This window comes from Cygnus atratus, chromosome 19 (genome assembly GCF_013377495.2).
Source record: "Cygnus atratus isolate AKBS03 ecotype Queensland, Australia chromosome 19, CAtr_DNAZoo_HiC_assembly, whole genome shotgun sequence".
In the NCBI taxonomy this organism is placed as follows: Eukaryota; Metazoa; Chordata; class Aves; order Anseriformes; family Anatidae; genus Cygnus; species Cygnus atratus.
Window position 1 is genome coordinate 11,163,528 of NC_066380.1, and position 24,166 is coordinate 11,187,693.

A 24,166-nucleotide genomic window follows, 5' to 3' on the forward strand; every position below is an offset into this window, starting at 1 on the left:
CCACCCCCCTCCCCGCCTGGACCCCAGGCAGCAAGAGCGGCACAAACCAGGGGGGCTGGACCGGAGCCCCCCAGCCTGGGCCTGGGCATCAGCTGGGGACACCGCAGCTCTGCGGTGCGATGTTGGCTGTTGTGGGAGCCGGGACCAAGAGGGAAGATGCGGGTTTGGGGCATCCTCCACCTGAGAGCAGACAGGGGAGCCCCCGTGCGAGCCCCAGCCCCAGCCCTGCTCTAGGGTGAGACTTTTCAGAAGATGCCAAATGAAAACCCAGCCCAGAAGCCAAGCGCCGTTGCCTTGGGGCCCGGATCCTGCCATATTCTCACTGCCACAAAGCCGGTGTCCCTGTCCCCCCGGACACCTGCTGTGCCCTCGGAGGGGCCCTGGGGCTGCAGGCAGGGCAGCGCTGCTCCCAGGCCCCCGAGGCTCCTTGTGTCCCAGCAGCAGCACCAGCGTGGGGACATGTCACGGGGACGTGGCACCACCACAGCTTCCCTGCTCTGCTCGGCGCACTGTGTCCCTGCTGCCAGGTGCTTGGGGCAGGGGGGGTCCGCAGGGGACCCTGCCTGTCCCCAGGCGAGGGGCGCAGCTCCCGGCCCGCAGCCGAGTGGTGGCCAAGCACCCGTGGGGTGGGACGGGGCCATCGGGGGTCCCCAGCTCCGTGTCCCTGCCGTGTGATGTTGCCGTGGCCACCGTGGGGACCCGCGCCCTTCCTGCCACCCAAACGGCCCGTGCCGAGCCCCGGCCTCCTCCCACGGCGCTGGATGGGGCCGTGCCCGTGGGGCTGGGGCACGGGCCCCCCCCCGCCGCAGCTGAACCCTCGGGGACCCGAACTACGTTTCCCACAGCACTTTGCAAGGGGAGCCGCCCCCTCCCGCGGCTCTGCGGGACCAGATTACGCTTCCCAAGCGGCTCCGCCGGGGAGAGCCGCGCAGAAGAGCCCAGCAGCGAGGGGCTGGGGTCGCCCCGCCCGGCCCCGGCCGCTGGCCCCGGGTGAGTGGGGGCGCGGGGCCGGCGAGGGGAGACGGGGCCGGCACTGGCAGCGCGGTCCCCAGGGGGTGCGGGGTCTGGGATCGGCTTCGGCAGAGCCTCCCCCGGCCGGCTCCGTGCCTCAGTTTCCCCAAGCCCGGGCACCGGGAGGAGCGCGCCCCGCGCACCCGGCCCTCGGGCCCCGGGGGGGGAATCGCGCTCCCGTGGCAGGAGGGCAGGAGCTGCCGGACCCCGCCCCCGCCCAGGCCCCTCCGCCCCCGGCTGCCCGTCCCGGCTTGAGCTGTGTCCCCAGAGAAAAACGGCTGGATTTTTTTAATTTTTTTTTTTTTCAGGTGGAGGGAGGCTTTAAAAATAAAATATAAAATAATAATAATAAAAAAAAAAAAAAAGAAAAAGGCAGCGCCCCGGGAAGAAAAGCCCGGCCCGACCCGCGTGTCGCTGCCCGCCCGGGCGGTGTCGCTGTGGCTCCTCCGGGGCGCCGGGGCCCGGCCCACGCGCGGCCGCGCTCACGGGTGGGCTCCGCTCCCGGCACCCGCTGCCCGGGCCCCTCCGTCCTTCCTCGCCCAGAGGGTCTCAGAAGCGCAGCTCCTACTGCAGGCGCCTCGGAGGTTTGGGGGCAGGGTTCCGGGGAGGTTTTATGGTGGGTTTGGGCGCCGCCGCCCCGCTGTGCCGCCGTGGCCCCCACAGCACCCCGGGGGGGACCCGGCCGGGGGCTGCCCGTGTCCAGCCCGCACATCTCGCTGCACGCAGCCTCCGGCGCCCGCTGGGCCGAGCTGTTTGTGGCCTCGTCTCTGGAAGCCCCTTCCTGTGCCGGCTGCTGCTCTCCTCCTCCAGAACTTCTCCTTTCCAGCCTCCGTTTACTGATAGCCAGTTTGATCTTGTGCCAGCGGTGTCTTTATTAACTGCAGGCAAAGCTGGAAGGGTCCCCAGCAAGATGAGGGCTTCGGGCTTCTGCAGCAAGTGGGGGGCGAGGATGGGGCATGCTGGCCCCAAGAGGGACTAGGATCCCCCAGTTCAGACCAATGCTGTTGCCCCTGGGAAGCTGAGCCCCCTTGGCTGCATAGAGATGGGCAGGGGCTGCGTCCCCAGCCCCGGGAGCTTCCCCAGAACATCCCCGTGCTTTGCCCTGGTCACACCACCTCCAAAATCCTTGCATGCTCTTGTGCACAGACATGTCCACGATGGTAGTATAGCTCCAGGATGGGTTGGTTGGGATTTGGGTTAATCTGGGTTCCGTTGCAGGGAAAAGGAACAGGAGCAGCTACAACATCTGTGGACCCTACAGGATCCGTACTAGGCCAAGGTGGCCACCAAGGCAACTCTCTTCTGCCTGTGAGTACTTGGTCTGCTGCCTAAAGCCAAAGCATCCCAGAGCCTCATGGATTCAGGGTCACAGCAGCATCCCCCCTTCCTCACCAGAGCTTTCCAGCCCCATGCCATCTTCAGGAGCTTCAACCCCCTTCTGCCACATCTCAAGCACCGCATCTGGGGAGCCCTGGCCCAGCCTCAGCACAGGGCTAGAGGCACCAAGGAGGGCTGGGCTGGGCAGGGTGTGTGCAGACCCAGTGCTCCAGGTTGATGCATTTTATCTGAGATACTTGGAGGTGAAAAACTCCCTCAGAGGAACGTGGGGATGAACAGAAAGGCCTCTGCTCCCCACGGTGCCCCTTCTGTGGTAGAGGATCACGGGCCATTGTAGGGCGCAGCCATCCTCAGTGGTGAAGCATCTGCTGTGCCAGTTTCTCCTTGTTTTCAGCACAGGGAAGATTACAGAGCCGTGGGTTTGTCTGCCATGATAACACAGCCTGGTGCTGCACTGGTGTTTGCCTGTGGAATGTTTTTGCTTCACTGCGAGGTCAGATAGGGACTGGAGGGGACGGTTCTTCCTCCCCTGTGCTCTTCTGACTTGTGCCATTTCAGGCCGCTGTCCCCAGCTTTTAAATATTAAACCTGTCCTCGTGGCGTCAGGACCGAGGCGTACCTTGTGATAAGACATGGAGCACTCTGTGCTGCCTTTGCCCCTCTCTGGGGCTCTGTTCAGGGTGCAGGGTGAAGGCAGGGGCTCAGACCATTTCCCTGAGACCTGGGGATTTTACTCCTCAACACCTCCCTTATTTACCCCATTTCTATATCCTTGTCATGGGGCTGTGCTCCCCCGTGAGGTTGCTGCTACCTAGAAGCAGCAGGGCTGAAGTCCTGAGCCATCCCAGGGCTTGCTCATCCTCTCGGAGGCTTTTTGTCCCAGCTCTGCCCAGGGGCTTCACCCTGTCCCGGTGGGTCTGGGGGGTCCATAGGAGGAGTTACAGCTGCTCTTGCTTTCTTCTGGCAGATGCTGGGGACTTGGCAGAGGAGGAGGTAGAGGCTGCGGTGCACTGGGGGACCACATGGACACACTGCTGGGGTCAGAGCAGGGTGACAGTGACAACCCCTTGCCACCCTGGGACCTCAGGGGCAGCAGAGAGAGCCCTTATCCCTGAAGCACTCCCATGGCAGAGAGCCCTATAAATGCCAAGGCACAGGAGGGGCTTTGTGCCCCACACCGGCTCAGACACTGCGGACCCCCACAGGTCATTGCCCCAGCGGGACCCTCCTCTGGCACCGAAGAAATCGGGCACCTCGGGAACGGGGGTTTATGTGCAACGGGGTGGGGACAGGGGATACACCCGGGAGAGGGAAGTTGGCATCACAGGCAGTCATCAGCACTTGCTAAGGTTAAATCGATGGGACCACTTGCCCTGGGTGCTCGTGCTGTGCCCTGGGACCTCCTCCCGTGCCCATCCATCACTGGGAGCATCACGGCGTTGGTCACACCTGTGCTCAGGCCAGCGGGGTGGACAGGACAGACACCCCTGCACCAGGTGGGCGTGCTGCCCCCACTGCACCCTGATGGCAGGAGGGGGCTCGGGGCTCACCTGTCCCTGGCAGGGGACGACAGGCACCGGCCCCGGGAGTCCTGCACTGACCCTGGTGGAAGCAAACCAGTCCTTCAGCCACAGTGTGTTCCCCGGGAGGGCACTACGAGGGGGTGAAAGCCTGAATCTGTCCTTTGCAGCATTCAACAGCATCATTCCCTTTTCCTGTCCTCAAAATTGGTCCATCCTGCGGCAGCCACAGGCCGTGGCAGAATCCTTCAGCATTTGTCCGGCCAGTGCCAGGCACAGGGCAGACCCGCAGCCGGGGCGAGCCACCACCTGGAGCTGCAGCCACGCGTCTGGAGTCTGATGTTCAAATATTTAATTTGTTCACAGGCTACAACTCTGAACTGAGCTAGGAGAGCCGTGTCTGGGTCCCTTGGTGGCAGATAAGCCGGACCGAGGTTGTGGCTGGGCTGGCAGCCGGTGGTTGCTTAGGAACTGCACTTGCAGCAAGCAAATGAGCGAAATAACACCTAGCTGTTTGTCGCTTCAAAGCAGCCTCGTTTCCCGCAGTTGTCTGTGGGGAAAAGAATTTCAGCAGAAAAATGCAACTGGAAGGTAGGAGCCACCTGAGACGTGGCCTGTTCGGGGTGAGGTGATGGGGAGAGAGGCCCCCTAAAGATGTCACGGCACTCACAAAGATGCTCCGACTCCGTGCATGCTTTCTCCAGCATGCAGCGATGCAGCAAGCAGTTTGAGGGGAGAAAAAGCAACAGCTGGCAGGGCCAATGTTCAAAAACGTGGGGCTGAACAAAGTGAGGAAGCTCAAGGGCAACCCAAAAAAGCAAGCAGAGCCGTGGAAGGGGGCCATGCACTGTGTTCCCAGCAGGGTCCTGATGTCCCCATTGGGCAGCCAACAGCTGGTCTGGAGCCTGCGGGTGCTGCAAGGACAGAAGTGTCCCCAGCCGCGGGACATGCAGGGCATGGCTCCACCGACAGCCACCCACCGCCTGCCAGCCCCGGCGGGCGCAGGATGGGGTCTGGCTCTGCACGCCGCCTTGCACGCCGCCGTTCTGCCCATGTCACAAAGCGCTGGTCTCAGCATCTCCCGCAGTTCCAGCCCCAAAAAGGTCTCCGTGGCCGTGGCAGAGCACCCGCAGTGCCCAGTCCTGTGTGACCAACCATGAGCCTGCCAGGATTTTTTGACTGATACCAGCGACCTCAGAGGATGCCTCAACGCGAGCCTCAGGGACCTTCACACAACATTTATTTTGTTAGCCCCAGAAGGTCCCGCTGCAGGGCCAGGCATTTATGACCTGAGGCTCTCCAGGACCCAACATGGCACCGACAGCCGTGTCCGTCGAGTGTTTCTCTCCTGCTCCTGGGGCCACGCAGTGCCACGGCACGGGCACAGCAGGGTGACTGAGCTCCTCCCAGCCCACCCATAGCAAAGGATGATAATGAGAGGGGGGAAAATTTTGAAATTGGCAATGTGCTGGGAGACGAGGGGCATAGCAAGGAGCTTCCCTTGCAAACAGTGACTTCTTGCCACTGCTTGGTGGGCTGGAGACTTTTTGGAAGCTCAAGAAAGAGTGCGGGTGGCCCAGGGGTGGGAGTGGGGTGCACTGGGGGGTGGCACCTGCAAAGGGGTCGGTGCTGGTGGGGGTCAGTGGGGTGTCCAGTGAGCAGGGAGGTGCTGGGGAGGGGACTGGTGGTGCAGTAGGGTGACACAGGGAGCACAAACCAGTACACAGGGACAGAGCTGCCAGGGAAATGGGATGTGGGGGCTCATGGTGGCTGCAGGGGCTCTTGGTATGTCTAAAGAAGAGCCCTCAGATGCACTTGAGTCTCCTCAGGGACAGGGCAAGCATCACCCACAAGCATCACCCACACCACCAGGCTGCCAAGCCCCAGCACAGCTGCTGCCCCTCGCACCTGTCAGCAGCACCAGCGCCCTGGTGGAAAAAAGCAGCAAGGTGCAAAATCCAGATCCCCCGACACAAGGCTCAGTGTCCCTACAGCCGTGCCCCATGGCTCGGGTGCTGTTTGCGTGTGTGCAGCTGCAGCCCCGGGCTGCTTTGCTCCCTGTGTGATTCCCGTGGCAATCAGTGAGTTTTCTCACAAACCAGGCAGGGCTGGTGCTCGCCCTGCAGCAGAAGCACATCCCCAGAAAGGGCTGACAGCTCCCCAGAGCACACAGGATCCCTCAGCAGTGCTATCCTGCTGATGTGACATCTGAGCCACCCCACCAGCCTGGGAGCGGGGGACAGGGACACTGGGAGCAGCACAGGGGCATGCAAAACGTGCCGTGCAGACGTGGGTTCTGTGCCTGTACAGCAGGTGCCGGTGCTGGGCACCCCAGCAGCTCCCCAGCTGTAACCGTGCACCTGCAGGAGGCAGCCAGGGCCCTGCAGCGGTGTCCCTGGGACTGCGTGTGTGCAAATTCGCAGCTCCTGGCACACTCGGTGTCCTGCAGGCTGCGCCTTGTGTGCGCAGGGATGCTCATGCCGTGGCTGCACAGCCCAAAGGTTTTGTAGATTAAGCCCTGCTCTCCCCTGCCAGGGGATGCTTGTGCTCCTCGAGGCTGATGATTCAGACAATCCACTGGCACAGCTGCGGTCGGCGTCGCAGGGGTCAGCTGTGCCTGGCTGGCTGCCGGGGTGTCCCCGGGCTCGCGCCAGCCGCAGGGACCAGGCAAGGAGCCGGCTTCCTTATCGCCCTCCCGCACTCGCCCGCCGCCCCTCTCCCCCGTGGCTCCTGGCCTGGCTCATGCAGGGGCTTGGCAGCGATGGGGGGGAAGCTCACATTGTGGCTGCCCACTGCGGCCGGGCTGCAGGAGAAAGCAAGGATTTCCTGGCCTGGAGCAAGTCCTTCCCGTCCCCTCCCTGCTGCGGGGGCTGGGGCCGGGCTTCTCCTGCTGGGCTCTGCGCAGGGAACCAGCGGCTGCCCCTGCACGGAGGCAGCAGGGATGGAGCTGGGATTTTGCTGACACCACCCTCCAGTGCCAAAATCTTGTCCCACCAGCTCTGTTCTTCCACATGCACAAAGTCCCTGCTCCAAGAGGAGATCCTGGGAATGGAGTTGGTGTGGGGTGGCCTCACAGCATTGCACAGGGTTGCACCCTTGGGCAAAAGCCCACGTTGGGAAGGGTGATTCTGGCGGCAATGTCAGCACGGTGCAGGCTGGATTTGGGTCCCCTGGGCTGTGGCTACCGCTCCCCGCTCAGAGCCAGGAGCAGCCGGCAGCCCAGGACGTCTTCCAAGGCTGAACAGTCACTCACGTGCGGAGACACAGAAAATGGCCCTACGAGCCCCAGCTGGGGACACCTGGCTCAGCAGCTCACGTGCACGGCCACCAGCTTCCCTCCTCAAATTTCATTTCTCCTTCCAGCTGAGAAAGCGTTTCCTGTGGACAGGGGGCCAGGCCGGGATGCTGCGAGCTGCTGGAACCCACGCTGCCGCAGGTCCCCTGCACAACCCACTTTTGGTTTCGCTGCAAGTAGCCGCGCGTGGTGATGCTGTGGCTGCCTGCTTCTGCCATGCCACAGCCACAGGGAGATGTTAGAGGTTGGCTGCACCTGGAGATGTTTTTTAGGTTGTTTTCCTGTTATTTTTTCCATGATTGGGAATCCCAAGGCCTTGGCAGGAGGGGAAGGGGTGTCACCTGTTGTCCTGTCCTGTCCTGACCTGGGGCACCCCCAGCATTTTACCATTGTCCCACTAGTCCCAACCCTAGGGACAGCTTGGGGTCATCACCATCCTGTCCCCAGCGAAGGTCCAGGCTGAAGCAGGGACATGGTCCCCATGGGAAGCAGCGGACCCTGCGCAGCACCCAGCTCCCAGCCAAACCCTTGGCTCCGGCTCCCTCCCCGCGGAGGTCTGTTTTCTGTCCTGCCGTCTGCTTGTCCTCCCCTGGCTCAAACAGTCCCCGTTTGTTTGGCTTTTGCTGCCGGCTGGAGCCGGGGCCGCGTGCCGGGGCCGCCCGTGCACAAGGGCCCCTTGTTCACCACCGCTCGCTGGCCTTCCTCCCTCCTCATTCGCCTCTCGCCTGCTTTAGCAATTATCCCAATTAGTGGTGCCCCCTCCCTGCTGCCTGGCTCCAGCATGGCCCTCGTCCCTCCTGCTCCGTGTTGGTGGCAGCCGCCCTGCCGTGCACACAGGGCCACTGGCCGTGGGGACGTGGGCACCTGGGAGATGGCTGCCTGCTCCCAGGCTGGGAAGCAGGGGGATTTTGCAAAATTCAGGTGGCTAGATGCCCGTGCAGGACACCAGGACTTCCTGCAGGCTCTGGATGGAGCACAAGCATGGCTGTGCTCAGCCCTGCAGCCGCCAGCCCTGCAGCATCGGCACCTCCACGTCACCTTCGTGGTGGCTTCCCGTCCTGCCCCAACTTCAGGGTGACGCTGCGGGGCCGCGGAGCGTGGGTGCAGCCCGGTGGCTTCCTGCGCACCGTGACCCGCACGGCACTGCTGACACATTCCTCCCACAGCCACCGGCTTCACAAGAGCCTAGGGCAGGTGCTGGAAGTTTCCACTCACCGACGCAGGCTGGGGCCGTGGCTTCCCGCAGCGGTTCCCGGCAGGGCCCTGTGCTGGGGCCGCCTTCCCCTACAGAGCCCCGGGGGGGGTCGCGCAGGAGCACCCCCAGCAGGAGCAGCGCCATTTATTCCTGCACTCCGGCAATGTACGTGCCCCGTGCGTCAGGGCAGGCAAAAATCCCACACTCCGTCCCTGTGGCGCGGTCCTGAGCCACAAGGGGAGCAGAGCCAGACCCAGCCATGGCCACCACGGTGTGGTGGCAGCGTGGGCAAGCTCCTGCCAATGGGACCGTGCCGCGGTCATGCCAGGACATGGCTTTTTGGTGGGGGCAGCAGGCGGGGCGAGCAACGCAGTGCCTGCCAGGATGGCTGCGAGCACCCCATCTCGTGCTGACAGCAGCTCCGGGCACCCAGGGTTTGAGCTTTGCAGCTCGAGCCAGCCTGTCCGCTCCCATTTACATCTGCTGTGTTTGCAAGCTCCGGGCTCACGCAGCCTGGCAGCACTGTGCTGCTGCAGAGCCTCCTCCGCAGCTCTGCCGGCCCCGGTGCTGCGTGTGTGCGTCAGGGTCCTCCAGTGACCCCGTCACACGTCTGCAGAGCCTGTTCTGCCCTGGGAGGATGGCACTCATCCTTGAGCATGCACCCAGAGCAGCACCTTCTTCCCCGGCCGTAGGACCACGACTACTCCAGAGCATCCTGCAGGCTGTGTGGGTGCCTGGTGCTCTGCAGCGCTTACAGCCCTACCACCCACAGCTGCCCCCAAAACCCATGCATGCGCCTGGCAGACAGGGACATGGCTCATGGTGGTGTGGGTCTGTGGATATCCCCGTTCTGCTCCCAGGGCGAGCGTTTTGGTGGCTCCCCCAGCACTCTTGGCATCCCTGTCCCCTTCCAGGTCGGATCACCAGCTTTCTGGTCTTCACATCCCCATGGTACTAGGCATGGGGCTGGCTCTGGTGGGATGGCTTGCTCCCCACAGCCTGCATGGAGCACTGGCCTGTGGCTCTTCAAGGTCCCCAGAGCCCCTATCAGCCAGGACAGGGTAAGAGAGTGGCTGCAGGGGTCAGGCAGGGAGCTGCTTCTGCCTCTTACTCCTGCCTCTGAGCCTTGTGAGCACTCTTGCAGCTGAGGACAAGCAGGCTCTTCTGGCTGGCCTCTGCCCATTCCTCCCGGTCCCCTGCAGGAGCTGCCCATCCTCCTGCAGCATCCCAGTACAGCTCCTGACACGATATATTTTGGCCAGGTCCTTGGAGAATGGAAGAAATTAGGGAGAGGAAAGAGGTGGTAGAAACTCCAAGGCCAGATGGTGCCCATCAGCCCTGGAGCCCCCTCCTGTGAAGTCAGGCTCTCGTCCAAAGTGATGCTGGGGAATTCCTGGAGGCTCACACCTGCCTCCAGCCCTGCACCCCCGGCTCCCCCAGGCACCAACCCCTCCCCAGCTCTGCGAGCCGCCACGCTTCCCCCAGCCAGCCCCGTGCTGCAGCTCTCCCCAATGCACGCTCACTCGGCTCGGCTCAGCTCAGCCCTGCTCAAACCACAGCAAAGGTGCAGGCACCCTGGGGGCCCCCGCACACCCCTGCCCACAGAGCTGGGCGTGTGGGAAGGAGCTGCTGCAGGAGCAGCTCCTGGCTGCACACCCACACCGCTCCCACGGGGGGAAAAGCAAGATCCTCGGGTTCAAATTCGCCCAAACAGCTAGAAATGCAACCATGGTGCTCTGTGTCAGCACATGGGTTGTTCAAGCTGAGCAAACGTGATAGCAGGAGTCCTGGGGATTCCTGCAGGAGGTGCAGGAGATGGGGTGAAGGAAGGGGAGCAGGCTGTGCCCCCAGGCCCTGCTGGGAACGCCAGGAAAGTCACACTGGGGCAGCAGGATCACACCGCCCACGAGCGTGGCTGCAGCTGCCGTGTGCGGGGCTGCATTCTGAGCAAGGGGCTGCAGCAGCACTGCCCATATACAGGTACCATCTAGGGGGATGTTTTCTCGAAAAAAGCCCAAATTCTGCTGCAAAAACAAATTGCTGCTTCAGTTCTCAGCTGCTCTTTGGAGCTGTTCCCCAGCCAATGCAGAGCACAGTCCTGCAGTCTGGGGCAGGACGAGCTTGGGGACAGACTCCTGCACAGGTGCCAGGACCTCGTGCAGGGCTCAGGCGCACCCGAAGCGACGTGAGGTCCCTGCTGAGCTGCTGGCAACATCTCGGGTGCACGAGCGGCCACCGCACCGCCTCCTTCCCCGTGACCCACTTTGCGTCCTCGCCGCTGCATCCCTCCGCGCCGCGCTGTCAGGTTACCAGCGCTGGGCTCTCCCAGGGAGCCAGCCGAGCAAGCGCTGAATGTCACCGCAATTACACAGCGTCTGCCTCAAGCCCAGCATCCCCAGCACCAGCGCTGCTCCACCAGCTCCCAGCAAAAGAGCCGGAAAGAGCTGCTGTGTCCCTGCTCTGATACACGCTCCTAAGCCCCAAGCCCCTCAGGCATTATTAAACCCAGCTTCAGCTGGGCTGGAAGTGCAGGGGGAAGGTTTCTGCAGAGCTGCCATTTCTATTTCTGACCAGTCTGTTCCATTTCTCTTAGGCACAAGGTGTTTTCTAAAGGAGATGGGTCTGCCTTGCACTGCTTGCCCTAAATCCCTGTTGTATGTCCTTGAGGCTGCTCTCCCTGGCCAGCAGCCCCAGGAAGCTCTGGGTTTCCCTGTCAGCCCCTAAATCACAGCAGGAGGGGGGGGAGTACATGACGTGACAGTGCTGCTGCTGGGTCAAGCTGGACAGTCCCATTCCAAAGCAGAATCCAAAAAATAGCCAATGTGCTGCTCAGTGGGGTTTTGGGTATCTCCAAGGCCAGAGGTCCCAACACCTCTCTGCCCTTGCTCAGGGTTTGACCCTCATGGTGAAGATGCTTTTCCCTGTGTAGATACAGGGAAATAAAGTTGGAGTCCCCTGTGTTGCCAGCTAAGGGCTGTTGCCTCTTGTCCTTTCACTGTGCGCCTCTGGGAAGAGCCTGGCTCTGCCCTCTCCCTCCTCCCATGAGACAGCTGGGGAAAGCAATGCATTTTCCATGAGACTTCTCTGACGGCCGAACATCCGTGGGGCTGCAGGCAGGGAGCTGGCAGGGAGGAGAATGAAGGTCACCACACCCAGGGGAGAGGAGACAGCCTGTCTGGCCCTGCCGCCTTGATTTCCCCTCTTCCCATCTCCATCTGTCCTGTCCTGCCATCTGGGGACACCTCGGGGTGCTCCCCGCTGCAGGGAGGGCCACCTGCAAGGTGGACGCCCGGTGCTCAGCAGGGGCTCTAGGAGTGGCCACAGTATTAAACACTAAAATGATTTAATAGTAAAAATAATGGGCTTTATGGAACATCCATAACCTTCAGGCTGGCCATAAAACCACACATACAGGTCTCTTGTGCCACGGAGTTTATTGCTCCCACGGTCTCCAAGTCTGCGTATGGTGGCATGGGGATAAGGCATGGGCTTTAGACCACTTTGCAAATATCCTGAGCACCATGTTTCTTACACTGGAGTTTGTGTAAAGGCTGGATGCCTAGAAATGACCACTTCCAACCCCCCGCAGATGCAATCAAACAGTACTGCAAGTGCATAAATGGTCAGGTCCTGACTGCCACCAACCCACACGCTTTTGCTGCTGCAAACAGCAACCAGAGCAGAAATAGCTGGCTCACGGTAAGAAATTCTCCTGCTTTCTTGGCAGATGTTTTAACAGCATTCCTCCCTCAAAACTGTGTTTGCTCAGCTTGGGCAAGTGCCCATCCGTGGGAGCTGAGCGGCTGCCCCGCTCTGCACAGCAGCGCACTGCTGGCTGCCACCCCCGTGCCACTGTGTGCTGATGCCACCTCGGCCAGGTCTGGAGGGACGCAGCCCGGGGGGGTGGCGATCGTGGCACCTGGGATCCTGTCTTAATCCTTCCTTGCATGCTGGTGCTCTACACTGTACATCAGCGTGCGGGGAAGGAGAGAGTCCTGTGGGGATGGAGCACGGAGAGCGCAGAGCGCAAGCAGCAGACTCACCCCTTGGCCAGCTGCAAGGCAGAGCACCCAGCTGGTGCCACTGCCCAGCCCACTAGGGACCTGCTGATCACAGCTGCTCTCTGGAAAGCTGAAGGTGAGCTCATTTTTGTGGGTGAATTACCTGTGTAATGAGTGATTCACCAGTGCAAAACAAGCCCATTGGGAGAAGCAGGTTGGATTTTGGAAAGAGTTGTTGATGTGTACCTGACCTGGTCAAACAAAGTGTGTAAGGAGAGCACCAAGCAGTGGATAGAAGAGGCATGAGTCAGTGCAAAAGCAGCCCAGGTGCTGAAGGCAGATGCAAGGACAGCAAAGAGCAATGCCCAGATGTGCACGCGGGGCAGAGGGGCCCTGCACATCGGGCTGGTGTGCATGGCGCTGGCCTCCCCTAGCTCCAACGAAAAGCAAAGCCACGGGCTGTCACAGCGCAAGGCTGGCGCCAGGAGAGGAAGAAGCCATCCTGCTAGAGCAGGTCACAACCAGCACACATCGTTAAGCCAAAGTGCAACAAAATCCCAAGTGTGCAGTTGGACCAAGCTGATTTTGGCTGATGGAGATGAGGAGGAGGAAATGTAAGGTCAAGTTATCTGCTGGCACAACCATTCATCTCAGCGTGGTTGCGCCAGCAGTGCCACGCCACTTGATACATCTGTAAAGCAAAGTTTGGAAACGATCGATTTGTGACACTGGAAACCAAGGAGTTCATGGAGAAGCTGTGGTGGCAGGCAGGGCAGTCCCAGCAGTCACACCGAGGACCAACCACCACTCGAATACAAAAAGCAGAACTTCGTTCAGCTGGGTGGCAGGAAATGAACCCACTGGCAAAGCCGCTCTTGTGTCTGCCCAAGGAGAGCCCAGCCCTGCACACCAAGAACTGCAGAGCGTACCCCGGGCACGCTTGGTCTGCTGGAAAGGACACAGAAAATGGGAAAATAATTTACCAATGTTTGTAATACCTAGAAACATCAGCACAGAGCTCAAAAACACACAGAATGTCCCAATGCAACATAAAGATGTACATTTACAATAACACACAATAAGAAATACATTTATGAAAGATAGTACAGCAGCTGGAGTCGTGTATGTGATAGATTTGGGCAGTATGACCAGGGGCCATGACCAGGGGCCATGCAGCAGGAATAAAGGTTTGGCCAGGCCCAAAGGTTTGAGCCTCCCACAGGGCTGGAATTTGCTCTGGATCTCACTCGAGCGTGGCTGGCGGGGAGATGTCCGTGCTTTGGAAAACGAGGTTCTTTTCAGCTTGGGATAGAAACCAGGTCTTGGTGGGACTAACTCAGTGCAGGAAAAGGGCAAACTCTGCACATCCAGCTGCTATTTCAGGCAGTGTTTATTTATGTGACTCTCATGGGGGCTGTTCTAATGCTGGAGAAATGAGAAGAATCCTGCACCTGCCCTGCGGCCAGGCCCAGGTACCCCTCCATGAGCTGGGGGAAAACCCAGCCAAGAGAAGCCTGGGAGAGCCCTGCCAGCCTTGCTGAGCTCTCCAATGCTGAGATGAAAACAGAAAGCATCCATTGTTGGAAACGGGAAAAAAACCTCCCTTGCACTAGACCTAACAAGTGGCCAAGGACCCTGTCAAGCCCAACACAAGCTCCAGGAGAAAAAGCAGTGCCAGCCTTGGCTTGGGCTGCAGACGTCTCCAGGAGTGTGTGCACAGGTGTAGGAGAGAAGCTGCTGTGCTGGGATGGGGATGATCCAGTGCACGTCCAACAAGTGCAGGAAGCAGAGGATAACCGAGCCATCAGGGCAACACGAGGATCCCCAGCACCTTGGCACAAATACACTCTTATTCAGCAGGAAGGAACCCTGATATCATTTATGATTATTTTTAAATAGAGCTGTTGCTTAACTCACTGAATAGCAGCATAATAACACCATGTGGCTGGGTCAGCATGGGGATGCCACATGAATTAATAACAGAAAATGGCTCACGATCACTCACTTCCTGCAATTTCCTTTGCTCTGTGAGTTCAAGCATAATACATCAGTTCTTCGTATCTGCATTCAAAAGTGCTAGCAGGAAAGTAAGCAAAAAAAAAAAAAATGACATGGAGAGGACAGGGAAGATTAAGGGAATCCCTGTTTAGCACTGTTAGGGTGCTAGACAGCAAGAGCCTCACACTGCTTTCGGCAGGTGATCAGATCAAAGAACTATGCTTAGCGGGATGAGAGGCAGAGCCGCTGCAAAACCCCTCGCGCAGCACAGAACGGGCAGGTTGCAGGCGCAGCCGCCAGCGCTGCCGAGAGAGGCGTGAGGGGTGCCGGGGGCAGGGGCAGGTGGAGCCGCAATGCCCAGCGGGATGCCACGCTCTCAGGTGGGCCTGGCTCAGGGACGCAGCGGGGCTGAGCCCATGGGGTTTGGTTGTCTTCTCCAGGCCAGGCACCTGGGTGGGAGTTTTAGCATCATTGCCTGGAGCTCGTCCGGCCTGAGCTGAGAGCGGCTGCTGGGATGTGTAAGGCCTGGTGGAGCTGAGCTTTCCCCGAGGCTGACAGTGGGGACACAAAGCTGCTCGGTGAGTACATGAGCTCTTGTATCCGTCCTGGGGATAGAGGGGAAAGTGATGGTGTGAAGGCGTGATGCAGGTTTGCTGTCCCAGTGCAGCTCCAGACCCCACAGCTCAAGGGCTTCACTGCAGTAAGGGCTGGGGTCGGCCAGCTGGGTCGTGGTGTGGAAACCTTTGCTGGCTGGAAATGTGTGCTGCAGCAAGGCAGGGGGAAGGAGATCAAAATCCAGGCAAAATCCTGAGGCCAGTGGACCAGAGGGAAGGAGTACAAAGAGCAAGACAGTTGCAGAGGGTGGCACGAGCAGCAAAACCCCAGCAGCACCCAAAGGAGCCCAGGGAGCCTGATCCCAAGGGTTGGTGTCTGCCTGTGCCAGTGGGGGGGGGCAAAGCAGCAAGACCAGCCCCGCACGCTGCTCCCCAGCGCTCTGCTGGGCCCTGGGGGCATTATGGGGGGTGTTATGGGTACCCAGTGGTGCGTGACCCTTGCTCACCGTGCTGAGCTCACCAAATCCCTCGTGGACCAGGGAGACCCCATGCCCTGCTGGCCCCTCCCTTGAGCTCCGGGGGGTCAGGATGCTCGGCTGGGTTTTGACCTCAGCCCTCACCAGCGGGGCAAGGCTGGCTGTGGGTCTGGTGGTGGGGATGGGGCCGTGCGGTTGCAGGTGGGGAGCCCGGGGCCAGCCCAACATCAGGGCCAGGTGGGGAGCGTGTTCCCACCGCTAAGGCCGTTCCCCAGCCCCAAATCCCACACGGGCCTCCCGCGGGGAGCCCTCTGCCCCCTATACCCACCCCCCAACCCCCCCACAGCCCTGGTGGGGCCCCAGCCCTCGTCCCCCGCACCCCATCGGAGGAGCCCCCCGCGCGGCAGCGCTGGCAGCAGCGGCGGCTGCTGAGTCACCGCAGCCCCCCCGGAGCTCCGCGCTGGGCCCCGGCCGAGGGTGGGCAGCGGCGGCGGGGGGCAGCGGGCGGCGGGGCCGGGGCAGGAAGGAAGGAGCGGGGCGGCCCCGCGGCGGGCGGAGGGGGCGGGCGGGGGGCGGAGGGCGCTGCGGCCGCGGGCCCCGCGCTGCTGCTGCTGCTGCGAGAGAGAGAGAGAGAGAGAGAGAGAGAAATGTGAGCCGGCTGCACCACTGCAGCGGCACTGCGGGCGCCGGGAGCGCGCAGGGAGCGCCTCCGCGCAGCGCCCGCGCCGCCGGCAGCGCCGAGCCCCGGGGGACGGCGGGGAGGGAAGCGCCGGGAGCCCAGCGCCGGGGCTCGGCCGGGAGCCCTGCACCTGCCGAGCGGAGCGGAGCGGGGAGCGGGGGGGGGCCGGGGCCGACCGGCGGCCCCCCAGCCCTGCACCGGCTCGGTTGCATCAGCCCTCGCCGGGGCGCTGAGCGGCGGGGACTGCGGGGGCTGCCTCCTCCCCCGGCGGAGCTACCGGAGGCAGCGGGGCCGCCGGCAGCCCCGGCCTTCGCGGGAGGCCGCCCGGGGATCGCGACCCCCCCCCCCCCCCGCTTCCCCTCCGAGGCCGGGCGGGCTGCCCGAGGCGGCGGCGGGGCCGTGGGAAGCCGGGCGCGGCGGGCGCGCAGCCGGCAGCATCCCCGCGGAGCCCGCGTCCCCCCGGCTGCCTTTCAGATAACCTTTAGCCGCCCGGGCCTCCCCGCCTCGGCCGCGGGGCCGGAGCGGGGCTCTGGAGGCTGAAAGCAGGACGCGGCCGCAGCGGGACCCCGCATCCGAAGCGTCGCCCCCGGGGCCGCAGCCACGCAGGTAACGAGCCGCAGGCACCGGGGCTCTCGGCCGGCCCGGCCGGGAGCATCGCCCCGCGGGCGCGCAGGCGCGGGTGTGAGTGTGCGCGGGTGTGCACATGTGTGCGTGCACATGTGTGTGTGCACCGCCGGGCTGCGCGCAGCGCGAGGCAGGGGCTTCGCGCCCGCAGCTCGCTGCGGGGGGCGGGTGCTGGGTGCCGGGGGGCCGCGGGGCCCCGGGGGCTGGTGTTGATGCGGGGCACCGCGGGGTGCTGCGAGGCTTCAGGCTCTGCCTGAAGGGGTGTGACGGCGCGAGTGCGGCGGCCGCTGTCCGAATCGGCGTGCCCATCGTGCTGCGGGTGAGTCTGCGTGAGCCCTGCGGGCAGCTGGCCCCGGGGCTGCTGCTGGGCGCGGGGGGGAGCCTGGGCTGCCTGCAGGGCGCGGGGTGCGGGACGTGGGGTGCAGGATGCGGGCCGTGATGCGGGATGCGAGGCCTCTTTCCCCGGGGCAGGTGTTGCGGGATGCTCCCGGGATCCGGTACAGCCAGGGCATGCCCCCACCCCGCCCCAAGGATATCCCTCCTGGGGTCAGGCAGGGATCTAGCCCCCGCGGCTCCTGGGCATCTAGGACTGAAGCCCCCCAGCCCATCACTGCCACCTCCTCAGCCAGATGGCCCCCCCGGGTCCCCTCCATCAGGCCTGGCAGAGCTTGGTGGGAGCAGGCATCCTGCTAACAGGATTTGCAGTGTGATGGAGGAGAAGCGCCTTCGCCCTTCCAGGAGGAGAGGCAGGCTGTCGCCGGGGCTGCCCAAGGGAGAAAATGGCCCCGGGCTGGCTGCCTGTACCCCATTGCCTGTCCCCAAACGTGGCCCGACTTCCCCAGCAGCTCCGGGACAAGGGCAGGGAGCCGTGGAGGGGGAGAGGGGGAGAGGGAGAGATGATAGCAGGGACAGATCAGGAGCGCGCGACAGAGGTAAAAATAGATCCACAGAGCAGAGGAGGGGCTAAACGTGAGCGAAAGCCCTGAGCACAGGCAGGCCGGGGGGGGAGCCCCCCTCAGAGGGCCCTGCACACCCAGTGGGGCACGCAGGGACCCCTGCACTGCCCGGGCATGGCCCCCAGGGCCGGGGGCTCCACAGGGCTTTTCCCAGCCACGGAGGAGATGCCTGGGGGGGAAATACCTTCCAGCTCCCACATCCGCCGGCCCAAAGCGCGCAGGGCAGATGGACAGGACCGGTAGGGCCGGTGCCGCGGGCAGCAGAGAGCCAAATTGGCAGGATGGAGGCAGGCATGCATCCGCAGGGAGCACCGTCCGGCAGAGCTCCAGCGAGCCCAGGAGCCAACCTCCTCTTGCTTTTCCTTTCCAGTGAGCACGAAGCTGAGCTGGGGACGGAGGTGCTAGCCGCAGTGGGGAGAAAGCATGCAGCAGCCCCGGCGCCGGGCAAGGTGAGCGCCCGCCCGGGCGGGATGCGCCCCGTGCCCTGCAGGAGCTGCTGGTGACAGCAAGTGGGAGAGCCGGGAAGTCAGAGCAAAGGAATTTGCAAACACATTCTTCAGCGCCACGAGGATCCCACGGCGGTAAACAGGAATAAAGGCTGGGTGGAGGCGGGGGCTGCCCCCCGCGGCACTGCCCACGTTTCTGCCACAGCCCCCCCCCCCCAAGCTGCCTGCCCAGGCAACACCTGGCACCGCAGGCATCCATTTGCCATTTCTGACTGCAGCCTGTCCGGTGTGGAAGTGCCAGCGGGGGCAAAGGGGGGAGCTGCCAAGTGGCAGGCAATGTCACGTTAACGTCCCGTGAGGCGCCGCGGGGAGCAGACGCTTTGATCGCCTGCCCGAGAGCGTCCTCAAAGGCGGGCGCGGGCAGGATGCGGCCGTGAGCGCCGCTTTCCCCTGCGCGCCTCCGGCACCCCGGGGTGGCCGGAGAAGAGGGGCGCAGGGCCCGCACGTCCCCCATGTCCCCAGGATGTCCTGTGCCGGCAGCTGCCCCCCTTGCTCCTGCTTCATGGCCAGAACGAGATTGAAAGCGCTGCATGCTGCCGGCATGTTTTAGCCTCATGCAGGCGTCCCTTGGAGACCCCAGAGCAGTGGACAGTAATGTGAAAACCATACTCATGTCGTGTCTGAAAGGGCAACAGGTCATCATTAAAATGGAGGCGATGAAAATCATCCACCCGGAGAAGTTTTCAGAGCTGCAAGCATCGCAGCCACGCTACGCACCGGCCCCACGCCGTGAGCCTCCCCTCGTGGCCAAGCGCGCGTGGCCCTCCGAGTCTGAGATCATCGTCAACCAGGCGTGCGGGGACATCCCGGCGCTGGATGCCACCCCCGGTCCCCTGCCGCTGCCCCGGACTCCCCCCCTGCCGCGGCGCGAGCGCGGGTACCAGGGGCAGCGGAAGGGCAGCTCGGAGGTGTGCTACCACCGGCAGCCACCGTCGGACGAGGTGATTGTCAACCAGTACGTGCTGCACCCCTCGACGCCCTGTGAGCCCCTCGAGTGCCCCACCTGCGGCCACATGTACAACTTCACCAACAAGCGGCCCCGTATCCTCTCCTGCCTCCACTCGGTGTGCGAGGAGTGCCTGCAGATCCTCTACGAGTCCTGCCCCAAGTACAAGTTCATCTCCTGCCCCACCTGCAAGCGGGAGACCGTGCTCTTCACCGACTATGGGCTGGCGGCGCTGGCTGTCAACACCAGTATCCTCAACAGACTGCCGGCCGAGGCCCTGGCCGCCAACCCCGTGCAGTGGAGCAGCGACACCGACCGCAGCTGCTACCAGACCTTTCGCCAGTACTGCGGGGCCGCCTGCACCTGCCACATCCGAAATCCGCTGTCTTCCTGCACCATCATGTGAGGCCCACGCCCGCGCCCTGCCCCAGCCCGGCCCCATCGGGGAGAGGACCGAGGGCGGTGCTGTGCCCCGCCAGCCCCCGGCGATCCAGCTGTGCAGGGAGGGATTTGCGCTGATCCTTCGTACAGCCGCGGACATGGGCTCGCTCCCACCCTGGGCTCGCCAGCGCTGGTGGTGGGGATGCTGCGCTCTGGGACATGGCGTGGATCTGGTGGCAGCCCCCCACGTGCCAGTGGTGCTCAGGGAGAGGGACATCAGGATCGGGGTCATGGCACACCCCTGGGCATCTGTGGCAGCCCCGCTGCGACCAGCATCGAGCATCCCAGGGGCTTCTCCCTCCTCTCCCGAGAACGGACGCTCAGTCCCACCGGTGACACCCTACCCATCGCCCTGCAGCTGGTGGTAACGGCACGAGGGGCCCCGCAGAGGCACGGTGCCCAGCACGGGACAGGAGCAGGTGTGAGAACAGGCCCCCATCACCCCCTCTTCTCTGTAAGTTATTTGCCAAAGCTTTCATCTCAGCGGCCAAGCTGCTGTGCGTCTGAGTTGCCGTAGCCACGCCAAGCCGCTGCACCGGTGCGAGCAGACACGCGGCCCGTTTCCTCCGCAGGCCCCTGAGGAAAGCTCCCGTTTGTCCTCGTTTTGGAGGATTCTTGTTTTTCCCTGTCTGTCCCAGGCCGCTGTGTGTTCACCAAGGCATTGCGCTGTGCCCGTTCTCTGTGGCTCCATCCACCCAAGGCTGCGAGGGACCCTGTGCCCTACACTGATGCCCCGTGGGGCAGCAGCCGCCTGTGCACGGTCTTGCTTTCTCCAGGGCATCTGGAGGGGGAAGTTTGCTGCCAAAAAAAAAAAAAAAAAAAAGCAAAAAAACAAACAAAGTAAAAAAGAAAAAGCCATAATTTGCAGGTGCTCCCATGGGGCTGAGCACTGCAGCACCAGGGCAGGAGGCAGAGCCCCAGCACAGCCCCCAGGACATCGGGGCTGGGGAAGCTGGGGAGGGGCCGTGGAGCTGCCCCCTCCCATTCTGCTCCCAGGCACTTCAGGAGCAAGGAGCAGCCCCGGCACTGGCCAGAGCCCAGCATCCACCCGGGCAGAGGGGCCAGGCCTCCATCGCCCGCCCTGACGAGTTGCCGCCGCCAGCGAAGCCCTGACACCACCCTGCTGCCCGGGGCCGGGGGGCGCGGAGAACGGGGGCCGATACCAATTCTGTTCTGCTCTGCCAATGCCTCCCACTGCTGGTTGTGACAATGATCATGTTTTATACCCGGCCTTGTTCAACCCTGATCAGTCTCCCCAATAAAGATTATATTGGAACGAAGAGCACGCGAGGATGTCGGGGGTGTGATGCTGCGGGGGGAGCGGAGCTGTGCACCAGTGGGGTGTGCCCAGGACACCACACTGTCCTCACGTGGTTCATGGGGTGTGTGGTGGTGGTGGGATACCCCAAGGATGGGCTTTCTTGGGGACCAGGGGCTGCCACGTCCCCCTCTGGTTGTGTGGTTGTGTCTCCTCCCTGCCTAGTCCCCAGCCCCACAGCTGGGCACTGTGGGGTGCCACGTGGCAGGACGCTGCCCCATCCACACCCTGCGATCTTGAATAGCCAGGAGATCTGATCCTCCCCAAGAGATGAAGTATATGGGGGTGGATTTGCTGGCCTGGTGGCACCCACAGGCAAAGGGACACGGGCAGGGATGGGCCCCCTCTGCCCCTCTCTGGCTGCAGGGCCGGTGTGGGTCCTCCTGCAGCACAGCCCACACAGGGCATCCTGGTGGTACAGGGAGGCACGGGGCAGCCCCACAGGCATGGGGCAGGCACCGCTGCAGGGCCAGGGGCAGGCTGTAGTTTGGACGAGGGAGGGTGTTCTACAGGACCCAGATCTGCACAAACCTGGGCAGTGAGATCCGGCTGCACCCTGTGCATGGCAGCGCAGGCAAAGAGCATCTGCAGGGAGCACCCAGTGCTTTCTCCAAGAGAAAACTGGGGTTGCTGCAGTGGGAAACCTCCAGCTAGGACAAGCAGCAATTGCCAGGGTCAGGCTCCCCGGGGTGTCAGCAGCTCTTTTCTGCTGGAGCCACAAGCGAGCACCGAGCAACGCAGTGCCGAGCACACCTGAGGATGCCTCCGTGTGTGTACGTGCATGCAGGGGCTTTCTGTGCACACGCAGCCCCAGTGGCCCGGTGCTGGGCCCCGAATTTCCTGTCTCTGAGCCGCTGCTGCCTCTGCACTCTGCACCCTGTGGCGGGCGAGGGGTTCCCCGCCAGGCACGCAGCGAATGCAGCACCCGCCCAGTGTCTGTGGCTGTGCAGGAGCACATACGGTGCTCAGGGGGGAATTTCTGCCCATGAAAACGAAACCACTTCACAGCCCATTGGTGCTGAATTACAGCATCAATAATGCAGCCGGTGCCATCCCTGGCCCTGCGCACGCCGCGGCCGTGACCCGTGTCCGCAGCCCTGCACCTGCATCCTCCAGCGGATGTGGGGCGCGCATGCGGCGCCAGGCGCTTTGTGGGTCGGGTGACGTCTCCTGGCCTCTCACCCCAAAGGCCATGACACCGCTTGGAGCGGGCAGCCTGGCCCCAGGGTGGGAGCCAGGGCTCCCCGTAGCCGCTGCCTCCTCCCGTGATCCTGGCGGTGCTCAGGGAGGCTGGGGCAGCCCCAAGCCCTTTCCAGCAGGAGCATCTCCATCGCCCCAACCAGTTCTGAGATCCTTGGCCCCAGGGAGACTCCTCCAGCTGTTTTCAGTTCCCCAGAGACTGAAGCACAGATCTGGGGACAGTTTTGCTCTCAAAGCAGGGATTTGCTCTTTTTATTACATAAGGACGAAGGGTACAGCATGTCCTCCCATCTCCACGGTACCTCTTGGGCACAGAGTAAATTTAAAGCTGCTAATTTGATTTTGAGTCACAATTAAGGAAGAAACAGGGCCTTTCAGGAACAAGTGCTGGGTGACAGCCCATTTCTCCAGCCCTATTTATCTCAAACGAGCACATGCTGGAAGAGGGGCCCAGGCACGATGCTGGGAGGACAGGACCAGGATGCCAGTGCTCAAGCCCCAGCTGCAAGTGAGCTAAAAGTCTCCTGAAGTCACTGCAGCATCCCAAGCCCAGAAACACTCCAGCAGACTCAACGGCCAGGCTGAGCTTTGTGCCTCCGAGGTGAATTTTCAAAGAGCACCGAGTTCCACCAGCTGCTCAACCACAACAGACATCGCTGGGGAGAGGTCCCTGTGCACTGCCCCATCCTGTGCGGGTTGCACAATGCTGGTGGTGACCAGTTCCCCTCTGCACAGAGCTGGGGGAGGATCTGGCCATGGTGTGGCCAAGGGGTGAGGGCTGCACGAGTCTACGGGAGAGCACGACGTGCTCGGTTCCTGCAGGTTGGCAGGGAGAGGGCTGAGCACCACGGCTGGGCCCACCTCGGGGAAGCACATCATGCGTGGGAAACTTCAATGTGGGGCAGCCACGCACCCGAAACGGCCGTTCGAGCAGAGAGGAAGGTGCTTGCAACAGCTTCTTTCAGTGCCAGGCTTGCACAATGAAATACAACCCCGAGATGCAAAGCTAACGGGTTGCGGCAAGGAGCCCGCGTGGCCGGGACAGGTCCCAGGGCAGCGCTGGCCCCGCGGGCAGGGAGCGGCTGGGACCTGGCGTTTCCCTGCGGATGAGGCCGGTGAGAGCTGCGGGCAGCCCTGGGTGCCAGCGCCACCGTCGAGGTGCACGAGGCGCTCCCGGTGCTTTCGTGCCATCCCCACGGATGGCAGCACTCTGGCCTCTCTCACTCGGGTTGGGGACGGAGGCACGGGGCAGGGCTGGGTGGGGAAGGGACCGTGCTGCTGCCAGTTGTGGTGCCAAAGCGATCAGATGCCTCTGGAGCTGGATGGGGACCCCAAAACCCTGGCTCTGCCTGAGAACTGTCAGGCTCCGTGCGTGCCCCCAGCTGTGTCACACTCGAGGACACCCCAGTGCGACCCTTCCCCACGGCCACCTGTGCACTGCTGGGGAGCTGGGCGGGGGGGCGGGGGCACGCTGGCCTTCAGAGAGGTGTGTGCAGGGCTGGGGACAGCCACATCGCTGGTCTGAGGACATGGGGTGCCCCCCCCCCCCCCCCAGTGCCACCAGCAGGGAGAGGCAGTGAAGCATTTGGGGTGCAGTGGGGTGTCAGGGCTGGTGAGAGGGATGGGGGGTGACGGGGTGGGTTTGGGGCACCATGATGAAGTGGGGGGGGGGGGGGGAGGAGAGAGGGGCTGGGGGCTGCAAGGGAGCAACGGGGGCAGGTAAGAAGGTGGAGGATGGCTGCCGGGGTGTGTGCATGGGGAGATGGGGGCATTGGTGCATACCAGGGTACAAGGGCCCCTGTGCATATGAGAGCAGCTTGGGGGGGGGGGGGCTGTGCATGGGGACGATGCCCCCCACCCCACCGCAGCCTCCCCCAGCTTTCAGCACACCACCCCAGCCCCTGCTCGGCGTGCCTGCGGCGCTGCCTGCCGCTATCTCAGCGCGCTAAATATAACCGAGTCCTTGTGAGCGGACATTGCAGCTGAATTCCTGCGGGCCAGCCCTTCCTGCACGCCGGGGCTGGCCGCCCGCGCTCGAACCGCCTGCGATGCCACCGCCCTGAGGCTGGTCCCACACCGCAGCCCCCCAGGACCCTACCCCTGGGGGA

General features: G+C 63.0%; 1 protein-coding gene across 5 annotated transcripts; it reads left to right on the forward strand.

Moving 5' to 3' along the window:
* Window positions 1–894: 894 nt before the first annotated feature.
* RNF208 (ring finger protein 208) lies at window positions 895–20,343 on the forward strand. Of its 5 annotated transcripts, XM_050714577.1 has the most exons (3): window positions 895–990; window positions 2,230–2,319; window positions 18,018–20,343. In XM_050714577.1, the coding sequence occupies exon 3, from the start codon at window positions 18,684–18,686 to the stop codon at window positions 19,503–19,505; it is 822 nt and encodes a 273-aa protein (XP_050570534.1). In that variant the 5' UTR covers window positions 895–990; window positions 2,230–2,319; window positions 18,018–18,683; the 3' UTR covers window positions 19,506–20,343. The 5 variants fall into 5 exon arrangements, 4 of the variants coding, with proteins under 4 accessions (XP_050570534.1, XP_050570536.1, XP_035420518.1 ...); XR_007709021.1 differs by lacking the exons at window positions 895–990; window positions 18,018–20,343 and adding an exon at window positions 3,317–4,245 and having other exon boundaries at window positions 2,247–2,319; XM_050714579.1 differs by lacking the exons at window positions 895–990; window positions 2,230–2,319 and adding an exon at window positions 14,626–14,936.
* Window positions 20,344–24,166: the final 3,823 nt, after the last annotated feature.

Bases quoted from the DNA above. Each gene is read 5' to 3' on its own strand.
- RNF208 (XM_050714577.1), top strand. From the start codon at position 18,684: ATGCTGCCGGCATGTTTTAGCCTCATGCAGGCGTCCCTTGGAGACCCC.